Genomic DNA, 23,746 nt, shown 5'->3' on the forward strand with positions numbered 1-23,746 from the left:
ACCCCCATCTCCTACCTACTAGCCTCATCCCGCCCCCTTGACCTGTCTGTCCTCCCTGGACTGACCTATCCCCTCCCTAACTCCCCATCTACACTCACCTTTACTGGCTCCATCCCCGCCTCTTTGACCTGTCTGTCTCCTCTCCACCTATCTTTTCCTCTATCCATCTTCTATCCGCCTCCCCCTCTCTCCCTATTTATTTCAGAACCCCCTTCCCCACCCCCATTTCTGAAGAAGGGTCTAGGCCTGAAACGTCAGCTTTCCTGCTCCACTGATGCTGCTTGGCCTGCTGTGATCATCCACCTCTACTCCTTGTTATCTCAGATTCTCCAGCATTTGCAGTTCCTATTATCTCTGGCAAAAAGAATAATTTGTTACTGTATTATTAATCTAGAGATAAAAATTCAAATCCCACCATAGAAGCTAGGAAAGGTAATTTCCTAGGTAATTTTTAATTAAGTTGAAATCTGGAATAAAGAGCTATGAGAGAAATAGTGATAATGAAAAATGAAACTATTGGATTTGTTGTAGAAGTCCATTGAGATCACTTCAGGGAAGGGATTCTGTTATCCTTTTCCATTCTACCTATATTTAGGAACATAAGACTAGGAGTATGTAATCTGGTCGCTTTTAGTGATGTGGTAATTGGTATATCACCATATCTGGCACTGAAAATTAACTATCCCAAGTGTGGAGGCTCATTCTTGCAGGTTTTTATTGTTTTGTTAAATAATGTTGAATATTACAACGTATTTCCCTTTTACTTTTTATCTCTTTTTCATTCACTTCTTTTCCATCTTTTATTTCCCTTTCTGTGCCTGATTTTACATTGATTTCAACCCTTCTAATTTACCCTCCATGTCAATTCTTCCAATATTTATTTTCCAATCCTTAAATTAAATAAGGAAATAACTTCATGAGTATTCTCTTCATCAGCTTCCAAATGTTTTTACCTTCTTGCAGCACCATTATTGGCTTTCGATTTCAGAAACTTACTTTTATTCTGGAGAACAGACAGGTCAAATCATTGGTAGATATGATTAGGTAGATGCCTTTCGAGAGCAAATACTGGCCCTACATTTTAGCTCCAATTCTCAGTCAGTGAAGACTCAAACTGGTAAACAGAACTAACAAATCATTTCTACTAACCAAAGAGAAATTTCTATAGTGAAATGATGGCATTTGTTACAACACTAGGTGTGAGATAGTGAGATAGTGAGATTAGAGGCGGATTGCTCTAGAAAACAAAGCAGCACAGGCAGGATGTACAAAATGACCACTTATTGAACTGACGAAATTTACAATTTCATGTACAACTTAATTTGATATTTTACTAATTTTGTAGTTAAGTGGAAAGGTATCAATTGAATGCTGGTTTTGTGGGGCATAAATGACTGGGAAATGATTAGGCTCTTGAATGGCACAGAAGAATGCAAAAGCCATGTACACGTTGTTATTCTGTTTTTACACTGACCTCTTTCAAGGTAATCCAAATGATGTAAAAGGATACAATTTTGATTATGTGTAGCTCTAAGATCCACCAAGCCATAACTTGCAGTTTGTGGAAAGTCTCCATAAATTTCAGAAACAACACTGTTAGTCGATCAATTACAAGGTGCCATTTATTATTTCTTTCCTCTAAATACAAAGATAGAAGAAAACTATTTCATTAAATATATGCACAATGTTGATTTAAGCAGCCAAGTCAGTTTACCAATTACCTTTAACTCAAACCACATAATACTAGAATGAAAGTTCTATCACAAAAACCCAGCCAAGACACTTGTCAAAAGAGAAGAAAAATTGGAGAAAGAACAATTATGGATGTTATTAGGGAGCCTTAAATTGAGAACTCTACTTCTATATTTATCTAGGGAATAGTTTACGGCATTTGGATGTCCTACTGAATGGAACACTAAAACAACATTCTTACAATGACAAAACTGTATCTTTCAATTTCCTTTAGGTCAGATGCACACACTTCATATGCTAGCTGGGGAACTACAGGTGACTCCTGAAACTTTCAGTCCCAGGTCATACCATCAGCTTCTATCATAGTTTGTTTAGGGTTAATTGATAAGTTGGTAGCAGATCTCAAGAAACGGAACTTGTGAAATGACTATGGAATTGTTTTAGAGTAGCTTGTGGTAGAGCCCACTAGGGTACAGACAATTCTGAATTTGATGTGTTATGAGTCAGATTTAATTAGGAAGCTTAACGTGAGGGAGCACCTGTAGGGCAGGGACTACAATATGATAGAATTCACATGCAGTTCATGAGGAAGAAACTGGAATCAGATGTAATGGTATTGTAACTGAGTAAGTGTAACTACAAAGACATGAGGGAGGAGCTGCAGGAAAGTCAATGTTTTGGGCCGAAACCCATCGGCAGGACTGGGGAGGGGGAGGGGAGTCCAGAAATAAATAGAAGAAGCGGGGCTGTGGGGCTGGGGGGAGGGTAGGTGAGATGGAGATAGGTTGATGCAGGTAGGAGGTTATTGTGGTTGGTCAGTGGGAAGTGTGGAGCAGATAGGTGAGTCAGAAGATGGACAGGTTGGGGGAGGAGACTTTTTGAAGCTGATAAAGACAATATTCAGGCCATTGCGTTATAAGCTCGCAAGGCAAAATTTGAGGTGTTGTTCCTCCAGTTTACATTTGGCCTCACTCTGACAGCGGAGGAGGCCAAGGTTGGACATGTCACCAGGGGAATAGGAGGAGGAGTTAAAGTGGATGGTAACCAGAAGGTCAGGTTGGTTGGTGCATGCAGAGCGCAGATGCTCCACAAACCAGTCCCCAAGTACTGCAAAGTCTCTTCTAAGACCGTACTGCAAAGTCTCTTCTAAGGATGCACAAACCGTACTGTGAAATCTCTTCTAAGGATACACAAATCTACCATATCCGTTGCTCCCAATGCGGTCTCCCCTATATCAGGAAGGCCAAAAGGCATGCACCATCAATCTTCTGGCTGTCATCCACTTTAACTCCCTCCCCCAAATCCCTAGTGACATGTTCATCCTTAGCCTCCTCCATTGTCAGAGTGACGCCAAATGTAGTTAGAAACAAAACACCTGCAGATGCTGCCTGGCCTGCTGCTTTCTTCCAGCCTCCTGTGAGACCACATGTAAACTGGAGGAACAACACCTCATATTTTGCCTTGGAAGATTATACCCCAATGGACTGAATATTGACTTCACCAGCTTCAAAATCTTTCCTCCCCCAATCTGTCCATTTTCTGACTCACTTATCCACCCTTCCCACTGACAAACCACAATAACCCCCTACCTGCATCCGTATACCTCCATCTCAACTACCTTGCCTTGAACGTCCTACCCCCACCCCAGAACAATTTAGTTCTGGGCTCCCCTCCCCCCTCCCCAGTCCAGACAAAAGGTTTCGGCCTGAAGTGTTGGCTTTCCTGCTCTCGGATGCTTTCTGACTGGCTGTGCTTTTCTAGCTCCACATTTATTGACTCTCGCTTCTAGCATCTGCAGTCCTCACTGTTTCCAAGTGAGGGAGGAGCTGGCTGGAGTTGATTGGAAGGGGATCCTAGCAGGAAAGATAGTGGAATAGCTATGGTAGGTGTTTCTGGAGGTAATTCAGGAGGCATAACAGAGATTTATCCCAAGGAAGAACAAACATACTTAGAGGAGGTTGAGGCAACTTTGGCTGACAAAGGAAGTCAGAAACAGCATAAAGGCAAAAGGAAACAATATAATGCAGTGAAGATTAGTGTAAAGCCAGAGGGCTGGGAGGCCTTTAAAACCAGTGGAGGTCAACGAAAAAAGCAATAGAGAGGAAAAGATTAAATGAGGGCAAGCTAGCTAGTAATATAAGATTGAAAGAGTTTTTTTGGATATATAAAAGGCAAGAGAGGGCAAGAGTGGACATTGGGACACTGGAAAGTGAGGCTGGAGAAGTAGTAATGGAAAACGAAGAAATGGCGGAGGAACTGAATAGAAACTTTGCATGTCATCATAGTGGCATATATCAGTAGCATACCAAAATTTCAAGGGTATCAGTGGACAGAGTCAGTGTAGTGGCGATCACAAAGGAGAAGGTGCTTGGGAAGCTGGAAGGTCTGAAGGTGGATAAAGGTTGAGAAGGAGATAGCTGAGAAGATTGTGAATCTTTCAGGAATCACTGCAGTCAAGGATGGTCCCAGAAAACTGAAAAATGACTAATATAACACCCTTGTTTAAGAAAGGAGCGATGCTGAAGATGGGAAATTAGAAGCTGTTTAGCCTGACCTCGGTTGTTGGTAAGATTCTACTGTCCATTATTAAGGATGAGATTGCCAAGTACTTGGAAGTGCATGGATAAATAGGGCTGAGTCAGCGTGGCTTCATCAAGGGGAGGTCAGGCCTGACAAATCTGTTAAAATTCTTTGAGGAGGTAATGATCAAGTTAGACGAAGGAGAGCCAATAGATATGATTAGGACTTCTAGAAGGTCTTTGAAAAGGTGTTGTACAGGAGGCTGCTAAATAAGATAAAAGCTTGAGGTTTTAGGGGCAAAGTTCAAGTACGTATAGAAGATTGGCTGATTGTCAGGAGGCAGAGAGTGGCGATAAACAGGTCTTATTCAGAATGGCAGCTGGTGACTAGTAGAGTACCATGGAGGTCAGTGTTGGAACCACAACCATTCATGTTATACAATAATGATCTGGATGAAGGAAGAGTTGTTGCTAAGTTTGCAGATGACACAAAGATTGGTGAAGGGATAGGTTGTGTTGAGAAGAAAAGGAGCCTGCAGAAGGTCGTGAACAGGGTAGGAGACTGGGCAAAGAAGTGGCAGATGAAACACAATGTGGGAAAGTATACTTTGATTGGAAGAATAGAGGTGTAGACTATTTTCTAAATGGGGAAGCATTTTGGAAATCTGAACTACAACAGGACTTAGAGTTCTAATTAAGGATTGTCTTAAGGTTAATGTGCAGGTTCTGTTGGCAACTAGGAAGGCAAATGCAATGTTAACATTCATTTCGAGAGGACTAGAATATAAGAGAAGGGTAAGCTGATGAAGCTGTACAAGGTTCTAGTCAGACCATATCTGTAATATTATGAACAGTTTAGGGTCCCTATTTAAGAAAGTATGTGTTGGCCTTAGAGGGAATGCAGAGGAGGTTCACAAGAGTGATCCCAGGAATGAAGGGCTTGTTTTATGAGAAGCAGTTGAGGGTCTGTACTTAATGGACTCCAGACAGTTAAGGGAGATCTCATTGAAACTTACAGAATACTGAGAGGCCTGGATAAAGTGGATATCGACATGTTCCCAATCGAAGGACGGACTAGGATCCCAGGGCACAGCCTCAGAGTGAAAGGATCACTGCTTAGAACTGAGATGAAGAGGAATTTCTTCAGCCAGAGGGTGCTGAATCTTGGCACTCATTGCCACAGAAGGCTGTGGAGGCCAATGGCAGAACAGACTCTGGTCCAATGGCTTAATGTGGCTCCCATATCTTATAGTCTTTTGGTCTTCACAAACTTTTTGTGGACTTGTATTTGAAGCATTGTGGATTTTTTTTCTTTTAACAAGGTCCATGAAAGGATATTGGAACTTTTTTATGAAGGTATTTTTTGGTAGTCACATGTCTTATGTATTGAGTCATGAGATAATTGTTTACAAGGAGATGCCTGCCTATCAAGTTTTCACTGTGAGCTTTAGATATAGTTTGGACAAGTTGAGAGTGCGGAAGTAGTGTCCCTTCCACTGGACGGGAAGGCCTGAATTCATGTCTCACTTGTTCTGGCGATGTCTTGTAACACATTTGAAGAGATAAATTGAAAATATTTTTGGAGTACTTTGTAGTCAGCCTGTCAAAGAAAGGGAGCTCAGGTCTCATGTGTTTGAAGAAGCTTTTTGTGGTGAATCCAGCATGAAACCTGATCGTCCACTCGAAGAGCAACTGGAAGACTTATCAACATTGTACTTCCTAAGAAGTCTATGGATTGCAAAGAACCCAGAAACAAATTAATGCATTCAGTGACATCTGTTTGTGTGCACCAGAAGATTAGGCTGACAGACATATAAACATGTCAAATTTTATCTTTGTTTTGCTTTCAAGAACTGAGGACATTGGACAAAAACAATTTTTTTAAACAAAGTGAATCTCTGCAGACAAATCTATTTCTTTCCCTTTACCTGGTGTGTGTGTGTGTGTGTGTGTGTGTGTGTGTGTGTGTGTGTGTGTGTCAGTTGTAACAATATCAATCAACTAATAATGGATCAGCATCTCTACTTATTTTTAAACAGACACAACAGAAATAGCTGCTTATATAGTCTTTTCAAGCTACTTTGAGACTAAAGAAGGTTTTTGTACATAAATAAGAAAGGTAAGTGAAAAATAAATCACCTGTGCAGTCTTCATCTTCTTCTTCATCATCATCATCATCTTCTTCACCCTCATTTGGCTGTTTAGCCTCCACTCTTTCCTCTTTTTGAGCACTGGTATTAAGATTCATCATACCAATGTCTGGGAGACTTCCATCCTGATTTACTAACCTGTTGGCATGTTATTAGGCCAGTTAGTAATACTTTAACCAGCTTATTGTAACCCTATCAATAGGTGCAGACATTTCTTCTCACAGAATTACAACCACTTTACAATATCATTTGACATAAGTCTTTCCATATGATCATGTCTACATCAAAATGTTAGAATTTTAGAATAACTGATTTATGAAACAACTATCAAAAGCAGGTGCATATTAAACATGGTCCTTCAATTCACAGCCTGCAGTTTGTTGTTTTTATGAATCATGCTTAAACTTGACATTTTCCGTGGGGAGAAAACTGTCAGTGTTTAAGGCGAGAACATGAAATGATGACATATGAGAGCAAGCATTTCATGTCTTTGGAAGACTTACGCATTCTGGCGATTTGATATGTATTGCTTGATTCTGTACAGAGTAATTCACATGGGAAGAAAAAGAGGATGAGTACAGAGACCTTATGGAAGAAAATTATTTAAATAAAAGATTTGCATCAAGCCAAAGTTTATTATCTTCAATATTTTGTTAACTGTTTGTCTCTGCATCGTATTCTTTTGGCACAACTGCATTTTCTGCAGTAAAGCAACATGCATTCCTGATTAGGATAGTACATGCAACATCCATAATTAAATGCTTATATTTACAAAACATCTCACATTCAACTATTAATTGCCGTTCCATATTTTAGATGTGCTTAATATTGCGATGCCTTCAATTTATTTTAGGCACACATTGAAAAGTTAATGTTTGATTCTGCTTGCTTTGTTGGAAGCAAATAAAAAAAACTTTCTATCCATTTGCAGTTGTGCTTCTATATCTTACAAAGTGAAAGAAGGCACTTAAGGCACTTGCATGCTTTGGAAAACATAGATCATGTGCTTTCTCCACAAATGTTACATGATAGCATTGTAATTTAATATTTACAAACAATAAAATTTCCTTACAAATGTTCACTAAGAGTAAGTCTTTATGAATGTTCTATGTTGGCAAGAGAGATATTTTACTACGACCACTAATTTTAATGACGAATTGGATGTGAGCACCAGATTAGCAAGCACATGGAAGATGGCAATAGATATTTTATCTGTCTCCATCACATTAGCTGATTATAGAATGATGGTGTGATAAAGATTTAAGATTTTTGAGGAAAAGCTGTAGAGGAAATGTGACAAAATGCAGCCTATAGTAATAATCTGGAATTCAATGACTATGAGGTTGGTCGATGTGGAAACAAATCAATGAATTCAGAAGGAAATTAGTTAGGCACACGAAGGAAATAAATTTGCAGATTTATAGGGGCCAACTAGGGGAGTGAGACTGACTGCTCCATGGGGAGGCAGCATGAACTCAATAAGCCACCTTCAGTGTAGTATATAACTCTACAGTCTGAACTTTTGAAGAGTTGGAGTGACTACACAAATTTTAAGAAATGATGGGCTGAATTGCTGCTCCCCTCTCCTCAACCCTTCCCTTGCCTTGCACCCTGTCCCCCTCCCCGAACTCTATTTGCGCATTCAGGAAAATGTGGCAGATAGCAAGCCTATATCCTACACCCCACCTGGCTGGCTCTATTGTGGGGATAAGCGTCTCCTAGCTCCCACAATTTTCACAGAATATGGTGAGCTTTTTTATGATACATGGTTCACTATTTTAGAACAATCTTTATGAGCAATGTTTGGGATTCAGGAACATTTTAAAAGCTAAGTTCAAAAGTATTTTTATCCTTGCTTCCCATGCCCTCTCTATGTGAACCTATGTCCCACCCCCACTGCCTTTTACCGTCTCTATGTCAACTCATGATCTTTTCATGCCCATTCAGCCAGTGTGCACTAGGTACTAAACCAAGGAACCATATAGCAACAATGGCATTCGTAAAAATGCTAAGAAAAAATATCCATTTATAATTCTTTGTCAACAACTGGTGTTCCTACAAGCCGACATAAGCCTACATAACATTAAAGTATCAATGTCAGGAGCTTTAAGTGCATCATACTGCTTAATCCTGTGAAAACAGATATTGAAACATTGACAAAAAGCATCACAGAAAAAAATCTTATTATAACTATGTAAATGTGGCAATGAAGCAAAATAAATACATCTTTCCAGCTGCTTAAACAATTGCCCACTCAAATAAACCTTTAGGAGACTTGGCTCTCAGCATAGAATGCATAATTCTTAATGGTTTTTGTCTTATTGTAAATAGTTTTATACATGCAAATGTGATTATAGGGCTCATTGGTTCTTTACATTGGGTGAATGGATAGAGAAGGGCCATGAGTTGGCATGGCGTCTGGGGATCAGAAGGTGCAGATACATGAGGAGGCATTGAGCTAGTGTGGGGCTATAGTGCATGGAGGTAGTCTGGGCCTGGATGGGAAAGTTAGGGTTAAAATATAACCAAACAAATGGAACACCAGAGAGGTGAAGCAGGCGTTTTTCCCATTCTGCTTCGGAACTCAGCTGCTGCTATGGCTGCACGTGGCGTCAGAGGGCCTGGCTCTGATTCACATCGACCATTTTGGCGCACAGATATTGTCACTGTCTTCTACCAAGTGGGTGTGTTCTGGCAAGAAATTTCCCAACTCCAGGTACCCACCACAGTCGTGAAAAGCCACTCTTATTGCTATTCTGTGTAGTTATTCTCTTTTAAAATGTGAGACATGAAATTCCCAAACAAATGCTGTTAAGCATTTATTAACAGTGAGTCATTGTAGAGTTGGAAACAAAGCACGTCCTGAATTCACATTCAGAAGTAACTTTGGTAATGTGAAGGAAGGGCAAGATTTCAATGCATTAGCACAGAAGTTTGTTATGGATTTCTTTGAATTGAATTGCCAGCTAATGGCTACTTCTCATAGAATCCCTACAGTGTTGAAGCAGGTTATTCAGCCCATCAAGTGTGCACTGACCCTCTGAAGCATCCCACCCAGACCCATGCCCCTAACCCTGCATTTTACGGGCTAATTCACCTAATCTACACATCCTTGGACACTATGGGCAATTTAGCATAGTCAATTCACCCAACCCAGACATCATTGGACTGTGGGAGGAAACTGAAGTATGCGGACGAAGCTCACACAGACACGGGGAGAAAGTGCAACTTTATTCAGACAGTCGCCCAAGGGTGGAATCGAACCTGGGTCCCTGGCTCTGTGAGGTATCTGTGCTATCATTGAGCCACCGTGCTGTCTTGTTGCCAAGTTTTATCATGTAAGCTTTTATATTTTCAACTTTCCTCTTAGCTTTCAATCTCTTACCTTAAGTCTATGTCCTCAGGTTACTGCCCCCTCAACTAATGGAAAAAGTACCTTCCTATTCACCTTATCAATGTCCCCCATAATTTTATACATCCCTATGTGGTCAGCTCTCAATCTTTTTTGTTCAAGGATAACAACACCAGCCTCTCCAATTTTTATTCACAACTCGGACTCTCCAGCTCAGCAGCATCCTGGTAAATATTCCCTGTACCCGCTCTAGGGCAATCACATCCTTTCTAATGAGGTGACTAGAAACGCACTCAACACTTCAGTTCTGGCCTTACCAATATTTTCTGCAGTTCCAGCATAACCTCCCAAATTTATATTTATGCCTCGGCTAATGAAGGCAAGTATCCTCATCTTCTTAACCACTTTATTTACTTGCCTTGCCAACTTTGTGGATCTGCAGATATGCACACCAAAGGTACCTCTGATCTCCAGCACTTTCGGGATCCTACAGTTCATAGTACAATTCTATGCTTTTTTAGCCCTTGCCAATTGCATTGTGTTATGGCAGTTAGGTTGACTGATACATTTAAAAATTGCCCCATCACAAAAACCGGTACTTTTTTCTGCTAATTCCATTGAAATTGTTTTCGTTGAACTTGAGTATTGCTGAAAAAAGACATTTTATTGAAGCTTTCCATTTTGCACTCAACAGGACAATTTGCAAGAATACTAATTCAGTGGAAAACCAATGTTTATTTTGCATGAGAGGAGACTGCTGATTGGCTGACAAATGAACTCTAATTGGTGAGGCATTACAATAGAGAATTCACCCATTAATACTGATTGACAGTTAACTGCCAGACTTTATTAAAACTTCAAACCAAACAGTTTGACTCTGATTGGTCAAGGTGTTCAGCTGCAAAATGAAGCAGCAAATGGCTGTCACCATTTTGCTGAGATCACATGGGTGCAATGTGTGTACATGTTACTTCTGTCTAAAAATTGAGCCCTAGGAAAGTGGGACTAACTTTATATTTTAAAAAAATCCCAGTTAAGTAATTATTTAAGCCATTTTTATAGATTCATTGCACATATTTTATGTGCTTCACTGCATATTACCAGTTGTTTTGAGAGTTATAATGGACAAGTAACTAATCTGAGAAGTTAATAATTTGAATATATGCTAAGATGACTTGGTTTCAGTTGTTCTCACGAATTAACTCTACCTCAAGGAATTTCTGTTAGATATATCAAATAAAAATGGATTTCAATGTGAAATGCTTTGAAACATCAAATAAATGAGCAATTTATTGCCACTACAGGTGCTATTTGTTTATATCTTTTAATATTGCATTTGAAAATAAATGAGTTATGTTTGAAATGCAAATACGGCATTGATATGTGGATTTAAATATAAACAAAACACTACAGAGAAATTCTGATGTCAAAGTACAATTGTTTTAGTAAGGTATAACAAACTATCCAGGCAATGTGTTAAAATCTGAAAACATAATATTCGTACTTTGTTGATAATAATTATTTGAAGTGTCAGTGGGGGAGCACTTTGGGGCCACTGATCATAATTCTATTAGTTTTAAAATAGTTATAGAAAAGGATAGAGCTGATCTATGAGTTAAAATTCTAAATTGGAATAAGGCCAATTTTGATGGTTTTAGGCAGGACCTTTCAAAAGTTGATTGGGAGAGACTATTTGCAGGAAAGGGACAGTTGGAAAGTGGGAGGCCTTCAAAAATGAGATAATGAGAGTTCAGAGACAGTATGATCCTGGTAGTGCGACGGGCAAGGCTGGTAGGAGCAGGTAATGCTGGATGACTAGATAAATTGATGGTAAAGCGTTGCTGTACCTGGAAGATGTGTTTGGGCCCTTGGATACTGAAAACAGAGGAAGTTCTGAGGAAGGGTCACTTGACCCAAAATGTTAACTCTGATTTACCTCCACAGATGTTCCCAGATCTGCTGAACTTTTCCAGCAAATTCTATTTTTGTCTCTGATTTACAGCATGCACTGTTCTTTAAGGTTTTGTTAGAGAACTGAGGCTCTGGTCAAGGAAAAGGAGGAGGCATATGTCAGGTATAGACAACTGGGATTGGGTATATACCTAGAGGAGTATAAAGGCAGTAGGATTATACTTAAGAAGGAAATCAGGAGGGCAAAAAGGGTATATGAGATAGCTTTGGCAAATAAGGCTAAGGAGAATCCAAAGAGATTATACAAATACATTCAGGGCAAAAGACTAACTAGGGAGAGAATAGGGCCCTTCAAGATCAAAAACGCTGTCTATGCGTGGAACAGCTGGAGATAGATAAGATACTAAGAGAACATTTCACATCAGTATTTACTCTGGAGAAGGGCATGGAGGCTAGAGATCTTGGGAAAATAAATCGTGATATCCTAAAAAGTGTTCATATTAAGGAGGTGGTGGTGCTGGACATCCTAAAACACATCAAGATGGATAAAATCCCTAGGACCCAATCAGGTGTATCCCTGAACTTTGTGGGAAGCTAGGAAAGAGATGCTGGGACCCTTGCTGAGATATTTGGAAGACTGGAGGTTGGCTAATGTGGTTCTGTTATTTAAAAAAGATGGTAAGGAGAAGCCAGTGATCTATAGACCACTAAGCCTGATGTGGTGGCTAAATTGTTGGAGGGGATTCTGAGACAGGATTTACATGCATTTGGAAAGACAAGGACTGAGTAGTGACAGTCAAAATGGTTTTGTGCATGGGAAATCACATCTCACTAACTTGATTAAGTATTTTGAAGATACCAAATTGGCTTGAAGGTAGAAGACAGCGGGTGGTGATGGAGGGTTGCTTTTTGGACTGGAGGCCTGTGATCAGCGATGTGCCACTCCTGGGTCGACTGATTTTTTCATTTATATAAATAATCTGGATCTGAAAACAGGAAATATGGTGACACCAAAGTGATGGTTCGGTAGACAGTGAAGAAGGTTAGCTCAGAGTACAACTGCACTTTGATCAGATGGGCAATGGGCCAAGGAGTGGCAGATGGGGTTTAATTTAGATAAATGTGAGGTTTTGCATTTTGGTAAGGCTAATCAGGGCAGGATTTATACAGTTAATGGTAGGGCCCTGGGGAGTGTTGCTGAACAAAGAGACCTAGGGGTGCAGGTGCATAGTTCCTTGAAAGTGCAGTCACAGATAGACAGGGTGGTGAAGAAGGTGTTTGGTACGCTTGCCTTCATTGGTCAGTGCATTGAGTAAAGGAGTTGGGATATCATGTTGTGGCTGCACAGGACATTGGTTAGGCCACACTTAGAATACTGCGTTAATCCTGGTCTCGCTGCTATAGGAAGGATGTTGTGAAATTTGAAAGGGTTCAGAAAAGATTTACAAGAATGTTGCCTGGAAGGAGGGTTTGAGCTATAGGGAGAGGCTGAATAAGCTGAGGCTATTTTCCCTGGGGCGTCAGAGACTGAGGGATGACCTTTTGGAGGTTTATAAAATCATGAGGGGTATAGATAGGGTGTCTTCTTCCCAGGGAAGGGAAGTCCAAAACTTGAGGGCATAGATTTAAGATGAGAGGGGAAAGATTTAAAAAGGACCTGAGGGCAAATTTTTAACACGCATGATGATGTGTGTATGGAATGAACTGCCAGGGGAAGAGGTGGAAGCAGGTACAATTATGAGATTTAAAAGGCATCTGGATGGGTACGTGAATAGGAAGGGTTTAGAGAGATATGGGGCAAATGCTGGCAAATGGGACTGAGTCAGTTTAGGATTTATGGTTGGCATGGACGAGTTGGACCAAAGAGTCTGCTTCTGTGATGTATAACTCCACAACCATCTGGCTCTAAGTGGACAGTGCCTTCTTTTAGATCAAACTATTCATTTTTTTTCTACTTTACATAAAGAATTAAAAACAAAATCATTTATCTGTAAGCAGAAGTCCAACATTTAAGGTACTCAAGGTTCCCTGAAATGTGTTCAAGTAACATTTGCCACTGGCGAATGAAACTCTGAAATTAAATGTATCTCCAGCAAATTATAACTTGAAACTGGGAAGCACCATGAATCATCAGGAAACTGTCATTTTGTTTATCACTTAGTCATTTGTGTAAAAACTCAGCACTGCTCAACATTGACCATATATAAGACTAGACAATTAGTCATGTGTAGTTTAAATTTACAGGTTATGTTAAAAGTTAATAAGATAAAACCTTTGTGAGAAAATACCGAACATAATATACCCTAGTTACCATTAAAACATCATATACATCTTATGATTTCTGTATTTAAGATGCAATTAAAAATATGGTGCAAATAATTGGGATTCTAGTGCAAAAACAATTCCAAGAGTGATTTGCATGCTACAACTAAAGGCAGATCAAAATACTGAAATGAAATTTGTGATAACTAATGGAAAGCACAATAGTACCCACCTATTTACTAATAGATAAACGCGCCCATTAACTTTGGCATGGCTGGAAAATGGAGTAATGTCAAGCACACAAATAGACAAAGAGAGAAAGAAAGAAAAGAAGTAATAAGAAACCACTAAAAATTGTCACAATTAGCCAACACTCCACAAGGTTAAATGATCAATAAGCTTAAAGTTACTACAGAAGCAATGAAAAATAATAAATATTAGCAAAGATAAGGCAGGGTACAATATTAATACTGAGAGAATGGTAACATAATGAAATAGTGCTGGTCTAAATGTCTAGACTAATGATCCAGGGACATGAGTTCAAATCTTACTGTGGCAGCCAAGGAGTTTAAATTCAGTTAATTAAATAAATCTGGGACAAATGTTAATTGGGAACACACAATTTCTGGATTGTCATAAAAAGCAATGAACTTGACTTCCTTTCAGTAAGACCAAATTATTAACCTTTCCTTTCAGGTTATGGACCTTGGCAACATTCTAAATGTAGTGCCAACTTTTTAATTTCCAGAATTAGTTGAATCTCTAAGCTGTTTCAGTATGCCTACAGAAGTAAAAGATTTCCCAAACTAAAAGCAGGGTAAATCCAATCTGGATAATCATTGCTTATCTGCTGACACTCAAACATCGGTAAAATAATGGAGAGAATCATCCATAATATTAGTTAATAACACTTACCTTATTAACAATGCTTAGTTTGGGCTCTACCGGGACTACTCAGCTCCATATTTGATTGGGACTTTGAGCCAAACACGAACAAAAATATTAACTATATAGGTGAGGTGACAGTGACTGCTCTTAACATAAGGCTACATTTGATTAAATGTAACATCGAGGAATCGCAGTAAAATTGAGAACAATGAGAATCGAGGAAAAGTTCACCATTGGCAGAGTAATAGCTACTATAAAGGAAGCTGGTTGTTGGAAACCAATATTCTCAGTTCCGGGTCATTACTGCAAGAGTTCGTCAGTATGGTGCCCTATGCTCAACCATTCATAGCTACTTCGTCAATGACCTTTCCTTTATTAAACGGGCAAAAATGAAAACATTTAACAAAATTGCAAAGTTCCAAGTCCTTTCGGGAAGGAAACTGCCTTCTTTATTTGGTCTGGCCCACATATGACTCCAGACCACAGCAATGTGGTTGACTCTTAACTGCCCTCTGTGCAATTAGGGATGGGCAATAAATGCTGCCTAGCTAGCGATGCCCTCATCCTGTGAATGAATAAAGGAAGTGCTATTTACAACTCATTAAAGAATGAAGCAGACTGTAGTTGGATGCAGCAAGACCTGGACAACATTCAGCCTTTAACTAATAAATGGCAAGTGTAATTCCTGCCACCAAAGTAATGACTATCACCAATAAGAGTATTTCATTTTAAACTTCTCTTGACCTCAATTGGCATTCCTTCAATGAATTCCCCACTCATACACTTTGGCTGAAAAAGCAGATCTCAGACAGAATATTCTGTGATGAATGATTCACCTTACTCTCCAAATCTTTTTTGGCATTTACAAATTGGGAATGCGATGAAGTGCTGTCTACTTGCCTGGATAAGTACAGTTCCAACAAATCTAGAAACTTGATAACCATCTAGACCAGCACACGATCCACCACCTTAAACATTCATTCTCTTCACCATCTACATTTTTACTATCTATGAGATGCATAATTTATCAGGGTTCCTTTGAAAGTATCTTCCAAATCCACAACCTCCAGCAGCCAGTAGAACAAGGACAGCCTTTGAACTGAACGGCTTGCTCAGCCACTTCAAGTAGCAGTTAACAGTCAACAATATTCCCGTGTGTTTGGAGTCACAGGTATGCCAGATTAGGTAGACACAGCAGATTCCCTTCCCTAAAGGACGGTAATGAACTGCATTTTTTTTACAACAGCAATGAAAATTATCATTTACTTTTAAATTCCAGATTTATCAAATTCATATTTCATTTGCTACCATGGTGGCATTTGAAACCATATTCCCAGAGCATTAGTCTCATGATTAGAAGTTCAATAATATTACCAATGCTGCATCATCTCCCCCAAACTGTGCATAATCCTTTGGTTATGAATGATGATTATTTACATTTTCTACTGATTATTCACTTCAAATGCATGGGTGGAGCCAGAGAAGGTCACCTGCCCTTTCTTTTGCTTAGGAATGTGGTGTAATTTGTAGGAACGACAAAAGAAATATGGAAAATAGTGTCACCAAAATAAATTATGATTTACCAACTGAGTGTAATTATTGAGAAAAATGTACAGAATATTTATCATACAGATGCTGAGCTACGCTGAAAAATTTAAAATGCTAAGATTACATGAAAGAATGAAGACAACCAATAATGCTTCTAGCCTAATATAGGATCCTGAAACAATTGGGGTCAATATTAATTCAACCCATACATTACAACTAAGCAGGTGGACTATTATGAGGCATTTTTTTCAACATTCAAATCCCACTTCACTCACACTTGTTTCTATTATAACCTATTGGAGCAGCAGCATTCTGAAGGTGGATGAAGCTCCTATCTAAAGTAGTCAGAATCACACCAAATGTAAGAATTTGTGGATTACAGAACAGGAGGTGGCAATTTATCCTATCATATCTGTGTTGGCTGTGTGGAAGAGCAGTTCACCTAATCCCATTCCCACTCCCACTCCCCTGCCTTTTCGTTACATTTGCAAATGTTTCCTTTTCATAAAATTACCCAATATGCATTCAAGGCATTGATTGAATCTGCCTTGGTCACAGTCTCAGTCAGCACATTTCAAAGTGTAAAAAAAATCCATTCAAAATATAAAAAAAAAGTTTTTTTTTCTTATTTTACTGTTTCTTCTTTTGCTGATCATTGTAAATTGATGAACTCGGTTTCTACATCTTTTTACCAATGGGAACAGTTTCTCTCTCTCTGCCGTTTAGACCATTCTTCATTTTGTACACCTTTACAAGCTGTTCTGCACTCACGATTTATCATAGGTGAACAGATGAGCTTTTTACCTTCAACAGGGTACTTGCACTTAATGAAACCATACTTATCTTAGCACTTGTAACATAAGAACTAGTCATGGGTAACACAGCGCTGAAAGATTCAGCAGACTTTCGTTGCATTTGCTTGTATGTACATATAAATCACAAGCATTACTGTATCTGAGCTAGTACTGAGCAATCTGGTGACTGTGACATGCTTTTCTCTGTGTGATGGAGACTGAGACCTTAAACCGTCAGATCACATGCCATGAAATGGTGATTATGTCATGAGCATTCCTCCTAAAGGTACGATGCATATTAGCTGTAAGACATAACTAAACATCCCTTTTTTTCTAAAGATAAAAAGAGATATCTAAACAGATATATATATAGTTTCTCATAGGTACCAGTTGTCAATTTAATAACTGTATAAATGGGTTTAAAACAGAATTAACAAGTTTAACAATTCAAACTTCAATATAATGTTTCAGAGGTTTGGCAACTTGTCCTCATCGTTGAGTGTATGCCTACCTAGAGAGCTATGTTTTATTCTCAGTCATTCATTGTTGTCCTGCTGTTGGCTTCTGTCAGTCCAGATCATCTCATATTCATCACCAGAGTTTCCTTCATCACTCTCTGTGTGCGTGATTGAGATGTCATATTTGTCTGTTTTGGCTTCTGTTTCTTTGATATATGACATCATTATCAGTTATGACTTTATACAAACTGAGTTGGTTGCAAATTTATAAACCTTTGCTCATATCCAGATAATTGCGACTGGATTTTTGACTCACACCCTTTCTCCAGTGTGCAGCTAAAATAGTTCTTTACCTGCCTGCTTGACATGCATCTCTTTCATTCTCCTCTATCATTGAGGAAGAATGTTCTCTTTTCTTGGAATGCTAGGCAAGGTAATTTGACTTGCACTCTGAAGACTACTCATGATTGGTAGTCCTTTATGCTGAATGTGTGCTGCACTTCCTGGAATAATCGATTAACGGAGATGAATCATCCTTGAGATGAAAAATTGCATGACCTTTAAGATTGCAGATTATGTCAAATACATTGGGGAACACCTCTGTGAAATTGCTGACTTATTTGATTCTGTCAAGCCTCATATGTTCAATCAGAGTGGGTGTGATTTGAATGTCATGAATTGTGACTACACCGAAATCTGTGCATACTGTTAGTCCTGACATTGCTGGACTGTCAGTATCTCCTTTGCAGATGACCCCAAAAATCCAAGTGCTTATGAATTGTCATGCCAAATTAGTGATCTTTTATATGCTGTTAGATAGTTTCTTGTAGGCTGTACCATGGAATACCATTTGTTGGGGGAGTTTTCTTTTCGAATCCATGGTAGCGACATATTGGCAATAGCTCCTGTGTTGGTTTTGACTTCAGGCGTATCCACCTGCCTTTTAGGAAAGTACAATGCTAATGGCTGTAAAAGCTTCTGATTGCCTTATACTGTTGACATGGTACGTGAGATTGATGATATGGCCATTTTCTGAGGTATATATTTCACTCAGTTGATTGTGCGCTTCATTGATACTTTCCTTGGTGTCAGCTTTATGGTGTTATACTGTCTTGTTAGTCACCCGTGTCTAGTTTGGTTTTTGAAAACAGTTTTTTTTTTAAAACAGATGTATACTCAAATATCCTTATGTGCCAATTAGCTTGCAGATGTGAAGAAGTGTCAGACAAGTTTTGGCTGGGTGCAATAGACTACATCAATGACAGATGTTGCTGGTTTGGTACACTTTGTTGACCATAGCAATAGAGTTGTCTGCACAGACAGAAGTGATTGATGTTGGGCTGCTACTACAGCTTCATACTGCAATAAATACAACTGTCCTTTTCCTTGGGCAGAAGAATTTGCTAAAGTCTTTGTCTGATGCGGCGGTAATTAATGATTCTATTTGTCTCTTTGCAAGTTCTTCTTTGGAGAAACAACACTTATGCCCTTGCTGCTGAAGATTCTGGCTGCACCTCATCTTTTGCCTAAGCCATGGTGACTCTCAGGTTAAACTCATCATCAGTCATCTCACTCTAATGAGAGCGCAGCCTGCGGTCCTCTAGGATTATGGCGACTTTACCTTTTACCTTTTAATGCTGTATGGCAACCTTTGACTGATATATCTTAACTTTCAAATTGGGAAGCAGGCTGATACTAAGCCTTCTTAAATGAAGAGATATAGGACCTCTGGTCAGATAGAATTTAAAACTGAAGTAAAGAAATATGTCTGCCTCCTGGCTATTTCATTTGCAGATCTGTACTCATATAAACCTGTGCTGTTAATTTTCCAAAGCTTTGACGTGCAAAGCAACCTAATCTTCAGTGAACATTCCAAACATCTGCAACTGAGATCTGCAGTCTTTTCAAAACAGTTATTGCTGTTGTCATGCCTCACTGGGGCAATGCTCTAGAAATCAAGCCCCACTAATTCCCAGAGATAGTAAGAAGTCTGAGATAATAGTGTGGACATGGAGGAACACAGTAGGCCAGGCAGCATCAGAGGAGCAGGAAAGCTGACTTTTCGGGTCGGGACCCTTCTTCAGAAATGGGGGAGGGGGAAGGGGGCTCTGAAATAAATAGAGAGGGGGGTGGGTGGGGCTGGGGAAGGTAGGTGGGATGGTGATAGGTGAGTGCAGGTAGCGGTGGGGATTGGTCAGTGAGGTGGGAGAGAAGACAGACAGGTCAAGGAGGTGAGGATGAGAGGGAGGGTTGGTCGTGGGATGAGGCCGGGGGTGGGGAGATTTTGAATCTTGTAAAGTCCACATTGAGACCATTGGTTTGTAGGCTCCTAAGGCAGAATATCTGGTGACCACCTCGAAACTGATATCTACTTCAAGCCCACCGACTCCCACAGCTACCTAGACTACACCTCCTCTCGCCGACCTTCCTGCAAGAATGTGATTCCCTACTCCCAATTCCTCTGTCTCCGCTGCATCTGCTCCCAAGATGAGGCATTCCACTCCCGAACATCCCAGATGTCTTCGTATTTCAAGAATGCAACTACCCCCCTTCAGTGGTCGAAAACGCTCTCGACCGGATCTCTTGCACTTCCCGCACTTCTGCCCTCACAACCCCTCCCTGCAATAACAACAAAGACAGAATACCCCTTGTCCCCACGTATCACCTCACTAACCTCCGGATTCAATGCACCATTGTCCGCCACTTCCGCCACCTGCAATCTGACCCCATTACAAAGGATATATTTCCCTCCCCACCCCTATCTGCCTTCTGTAGGGACCATTCTCTCCGTGAATCCCTCATCTGCTCCACATTCCCCACTAGCCCTACCACCCCCGGCACCTTTCACTGCAACCACAGGAAGTGCTACACCTGCCCATACACCTCCCCCGTCATCTCCATCCCAGGCCCCACAAAAACCTTACACATCAAACAGATGTTCACCTGCACATCCGCTAATGTGGTCTATTGCATCCGCTGTTCCCGATGTGGCCTCCTCTACATTGGTGAAACCAAGTGGAGGCTCGGAGACCGCTTTGTACAGCACCTGCGCTCAGGCTGCGCCAGACGACGACACCTTCCAGTCGCAAACCACTTCAACTCCCCCTCCCCCTCCCTGGATGACATGTCCATCTTGGGCCTCCTCCAGTTTTACAATGACGACGCCCGGAAACTGGAGGAGCAGCACCTCATATTCTGCCATGGGAGCCTACAACCCAATGGTCTCAATGTGGACTTTACTAGCTTCAAAATCTCCCCACTCCGGCCTCATCCCATGACCAACCATCCCTCTCATCCTCACCTCCTTGATCTAACCGTCTTCTTTCCCACCTATCCGCTCCTCCCACCTCACTGACCAATCTCCACCGCTATCTACCTGCACTCACTTATCACCATCCCACCTATCTTCCCCTCCTCCTCTCTGTATTTATTTCAGAGCCCCCTTCCCCCTCCCCCATTTCTGAAGAAGGGTCCCTTTCCTGCTCCTCTGATGCTGCCTGGCCTGCTGTGTTCCTCCAGTTCCACACTCTGTTATCCCATTAATTCCCAGGGTTGTCACAAAAGGGAAAGATTTTAAAATGAACACAGAAATCCCAATTTACCTGTCTTTTAGACTCAAAACTGACAGAAAACATTGACAAGTTGCTGTACTTAACAACAATTGCTATTAATTATAAATAGACTTTAGTTATATGTAAACAACTATAAACCATTAGCATGTAACTGTAATCATGAAAACTCTAAAGCCCTTGTAAACACCCTCTTTACAATTTGCAGGCAGACTCAGGCAGCAGGAAACATGTGGATGTTATAGGCAGAAGGGAAACACTAGAAAAGCAGTGCACTAGTCCCTGTTTTCAGGATTTGCTGTAATGGTTCTAGTGTTGATCAGAATGTTGCTTCTCAATACTCCTTCTCTGGATATTTTCATTTGTAGGAGGGACAGGATAACTGGTTCACATTTATAGACGATCTCTGACTTATTAAAATTTGTAGTTGATAGCAACTGAAAGAAACATCGGTTGGTTTTCTTTAGGCTTAAGATGGCTTTTACTGCAGAAAATTAGACAGCTCCTGAACTTGTGGAGATCTGATGGCTTCTCCCTAACTTGTTCACAACCCCAAGCTATTCAACTACAGACCAATCAGCTATTTGTCTGTATATTCAACATGAACTACTGACTGAACAGCAACATTACTTTTGATGAGTATCAAATTACTTCCTTTCAAAACAGAAATTGTTGAGCATTAGAGGTTTTTTTTTAAACAGTTTTCTTTCATTTTAGTCCACGACTAAAAATAAAGAAAAACAAATGGTCTTTGCACTGCTTATCACCATTGCTGCCAAAAATAATCCATTCTGCCCTCACGATCTGCTATAGACGTAGTAATGGGCTTTTTAACCTTCAACAGGGTACTTATACATGATCAGGCAATATTACATTAGCTCCCATAACATCAGAACTCGATGTTGGTAACGTACAACTGAATAATTCAATAAACATTTATTACGGCTCCTGGGTGGCTCCAGGTACTGCAGTATGTGCCCAAGTATTGAGCAATTCAGTTACAAACTGTAACACAGTTCTCTTAACATGTCATGCTGTAAGTGGTACCAGTAAGTTGGAGACTGAAACCTTTATACTGTCAGGTCATGTGCCACAATAATAGCACGTAATGATATCAAGAGAATGTCTTTGAAAGGTATATTGCAAACTACCTGTAAGATATAACATATCTATCAATCTCCTGCAAACATCTCCAAATCAAAGAGATACAGATTCTCTAATCTATCCATGTAACTGAAGTTTGTCATGGCTGGAACTAATCTAATGAATCATTTCCACACCTTCTCTAATCGTTTTAATGTGTGAAGCTCAGAGCTCAGGCTGAACCAATATTAATAACTTCCTTATTTTTGCATTATTTATAAGCCAAGGATCCCATAATCTTTATTGACTACTTTCCTAGCCTGCCCGCCAGCTTTAATAACTTTTATGCATATATCCCAGCTCCCTTTGCTCCTGTAACCCATTTAGAACTGAACATTGTAATTTATATTGACTCTCGTTAGTTGAAATGGATTCATTTTCACCCTGTTGAAAATGGCCCTCCCACAGTAAATTAGTTTTATTTTGTATTGCATCTTGTCTTTTCCCATAGCTAACATAAAACCAATAATTCCTTATACAGTCTCCTAAATGTTTCTCTGACAGTTGATTCACTAACCTAGTTCATTCCTATAATTCAGACCATGTATTACAGGGTTTCCACTCATTAATAGTCAGCAAAATACTGGTTGAAAAGTGAGGTGAGCCCTCACAGTCTGACCTAGTCCCATTTGCCAGTGTTTGGCCCATATCCCTTTAAACACTTCCTATGTATACACCCATTCAGATGCCTTTTAAAGTTCTAATTGTACCCGCCTCCACCAATTCCTCTGGCAGCTTGTTCCACACATGCAGCACCCTAATCATGAAAAAGTTGCTCTTCAGGTCTTCTTTAAATCTCTACCCCTGACCTTAAACCTATGCCCTCTAGTTTTGGATTCCCCCACCCTAGGAAAAAGATCTTGGCTATTTACCCTTTCTATGCTCCTCACAATTTTATAAAACCTCTATAAGGTCACCCCTCAGCTTCCAATGCTCCAAGGAAAAAAGCACCAACTTCTTCAGCCTCTCCCTATAGCTTGAACCCTCCAGTCCTGGCAACATCCTTGTAAATCTATTCGGCATCCTCTCAAGTTTAACAACATCCTTCTGATAGAAGGGCAACCAGAATTGCATGTAGTATTCTAAAAGTGACCTTAACAATGTCCTGTACAGCCACAACATGAGGTCCCAACTCCTATACTCAATGCACTGACCAATGAAGGCAAGCATTTCAAATGCCTTCTTCACCACTCTGTCTACCTGCAACTCCACTTTCCAGGAACTGTGCATCTGCACCCTTAGATCTCTTTGTTCGCCAACACTTTCCAGGGCCCTACCATTAATTGTACTAGTCTTGCCCTTATTTGCCTTACCAAAATACAACACCTCAGACTTTTCTAAATTAAACCCCACCTGCCACTCCTCAGCCCATTGGCCCATCTGATCAAGGTGCAATTGTACTCTGAGTTAACCTTCTTCATTGACAACAAGGTGCAGGGCTGGATGAACACAGCAGGCCA

The 23,746-nt window shown here is 40.1% G+C and overlaps 1 protein-coding gene across 1 annotated transcript in view; it reads right to left on the reverse strand.

Moving 5' to 3' along the window:
• Positions 1–23,746, reverse strand: part of LOC109920528 (piezo-type mechanosensitive ion channel component 2-like) — a 696,943-nt gene that overhangs the window by 168,647 nt on the left and 504,550 nt on the right. The window contains exons 20-21 of the mRNA XM_048596193.1: positions 6,351–6,499; positions 1,475–1,638 (exon numbers count right to left, since the gene is read on the reverse strand). Coding sequence (XP_048452150.1) covers positions 1,475–1,638; positions 6,351–6,499 — 313 coding nt within the window. The remainder of the gene's footprint in view (positions 1–1,474; positions 1,639–6,350; positions 6,500–23,746) is intronic.

The sequence above is a fragment of the Rhincodon typus genome, chromosome 4 (assembly GCF_021869965.1).
Source record: "Rhincodon typus isolate 14 chromosome 4, sRhiTyp1.1, whole genome shotgun sequence".
NCBI lineage: Eukaryota > Metazoa > Chordata > Chondrichthyes > Orectolobiformes > Rhincodontidae > Rhincodon > Rhincodon typus.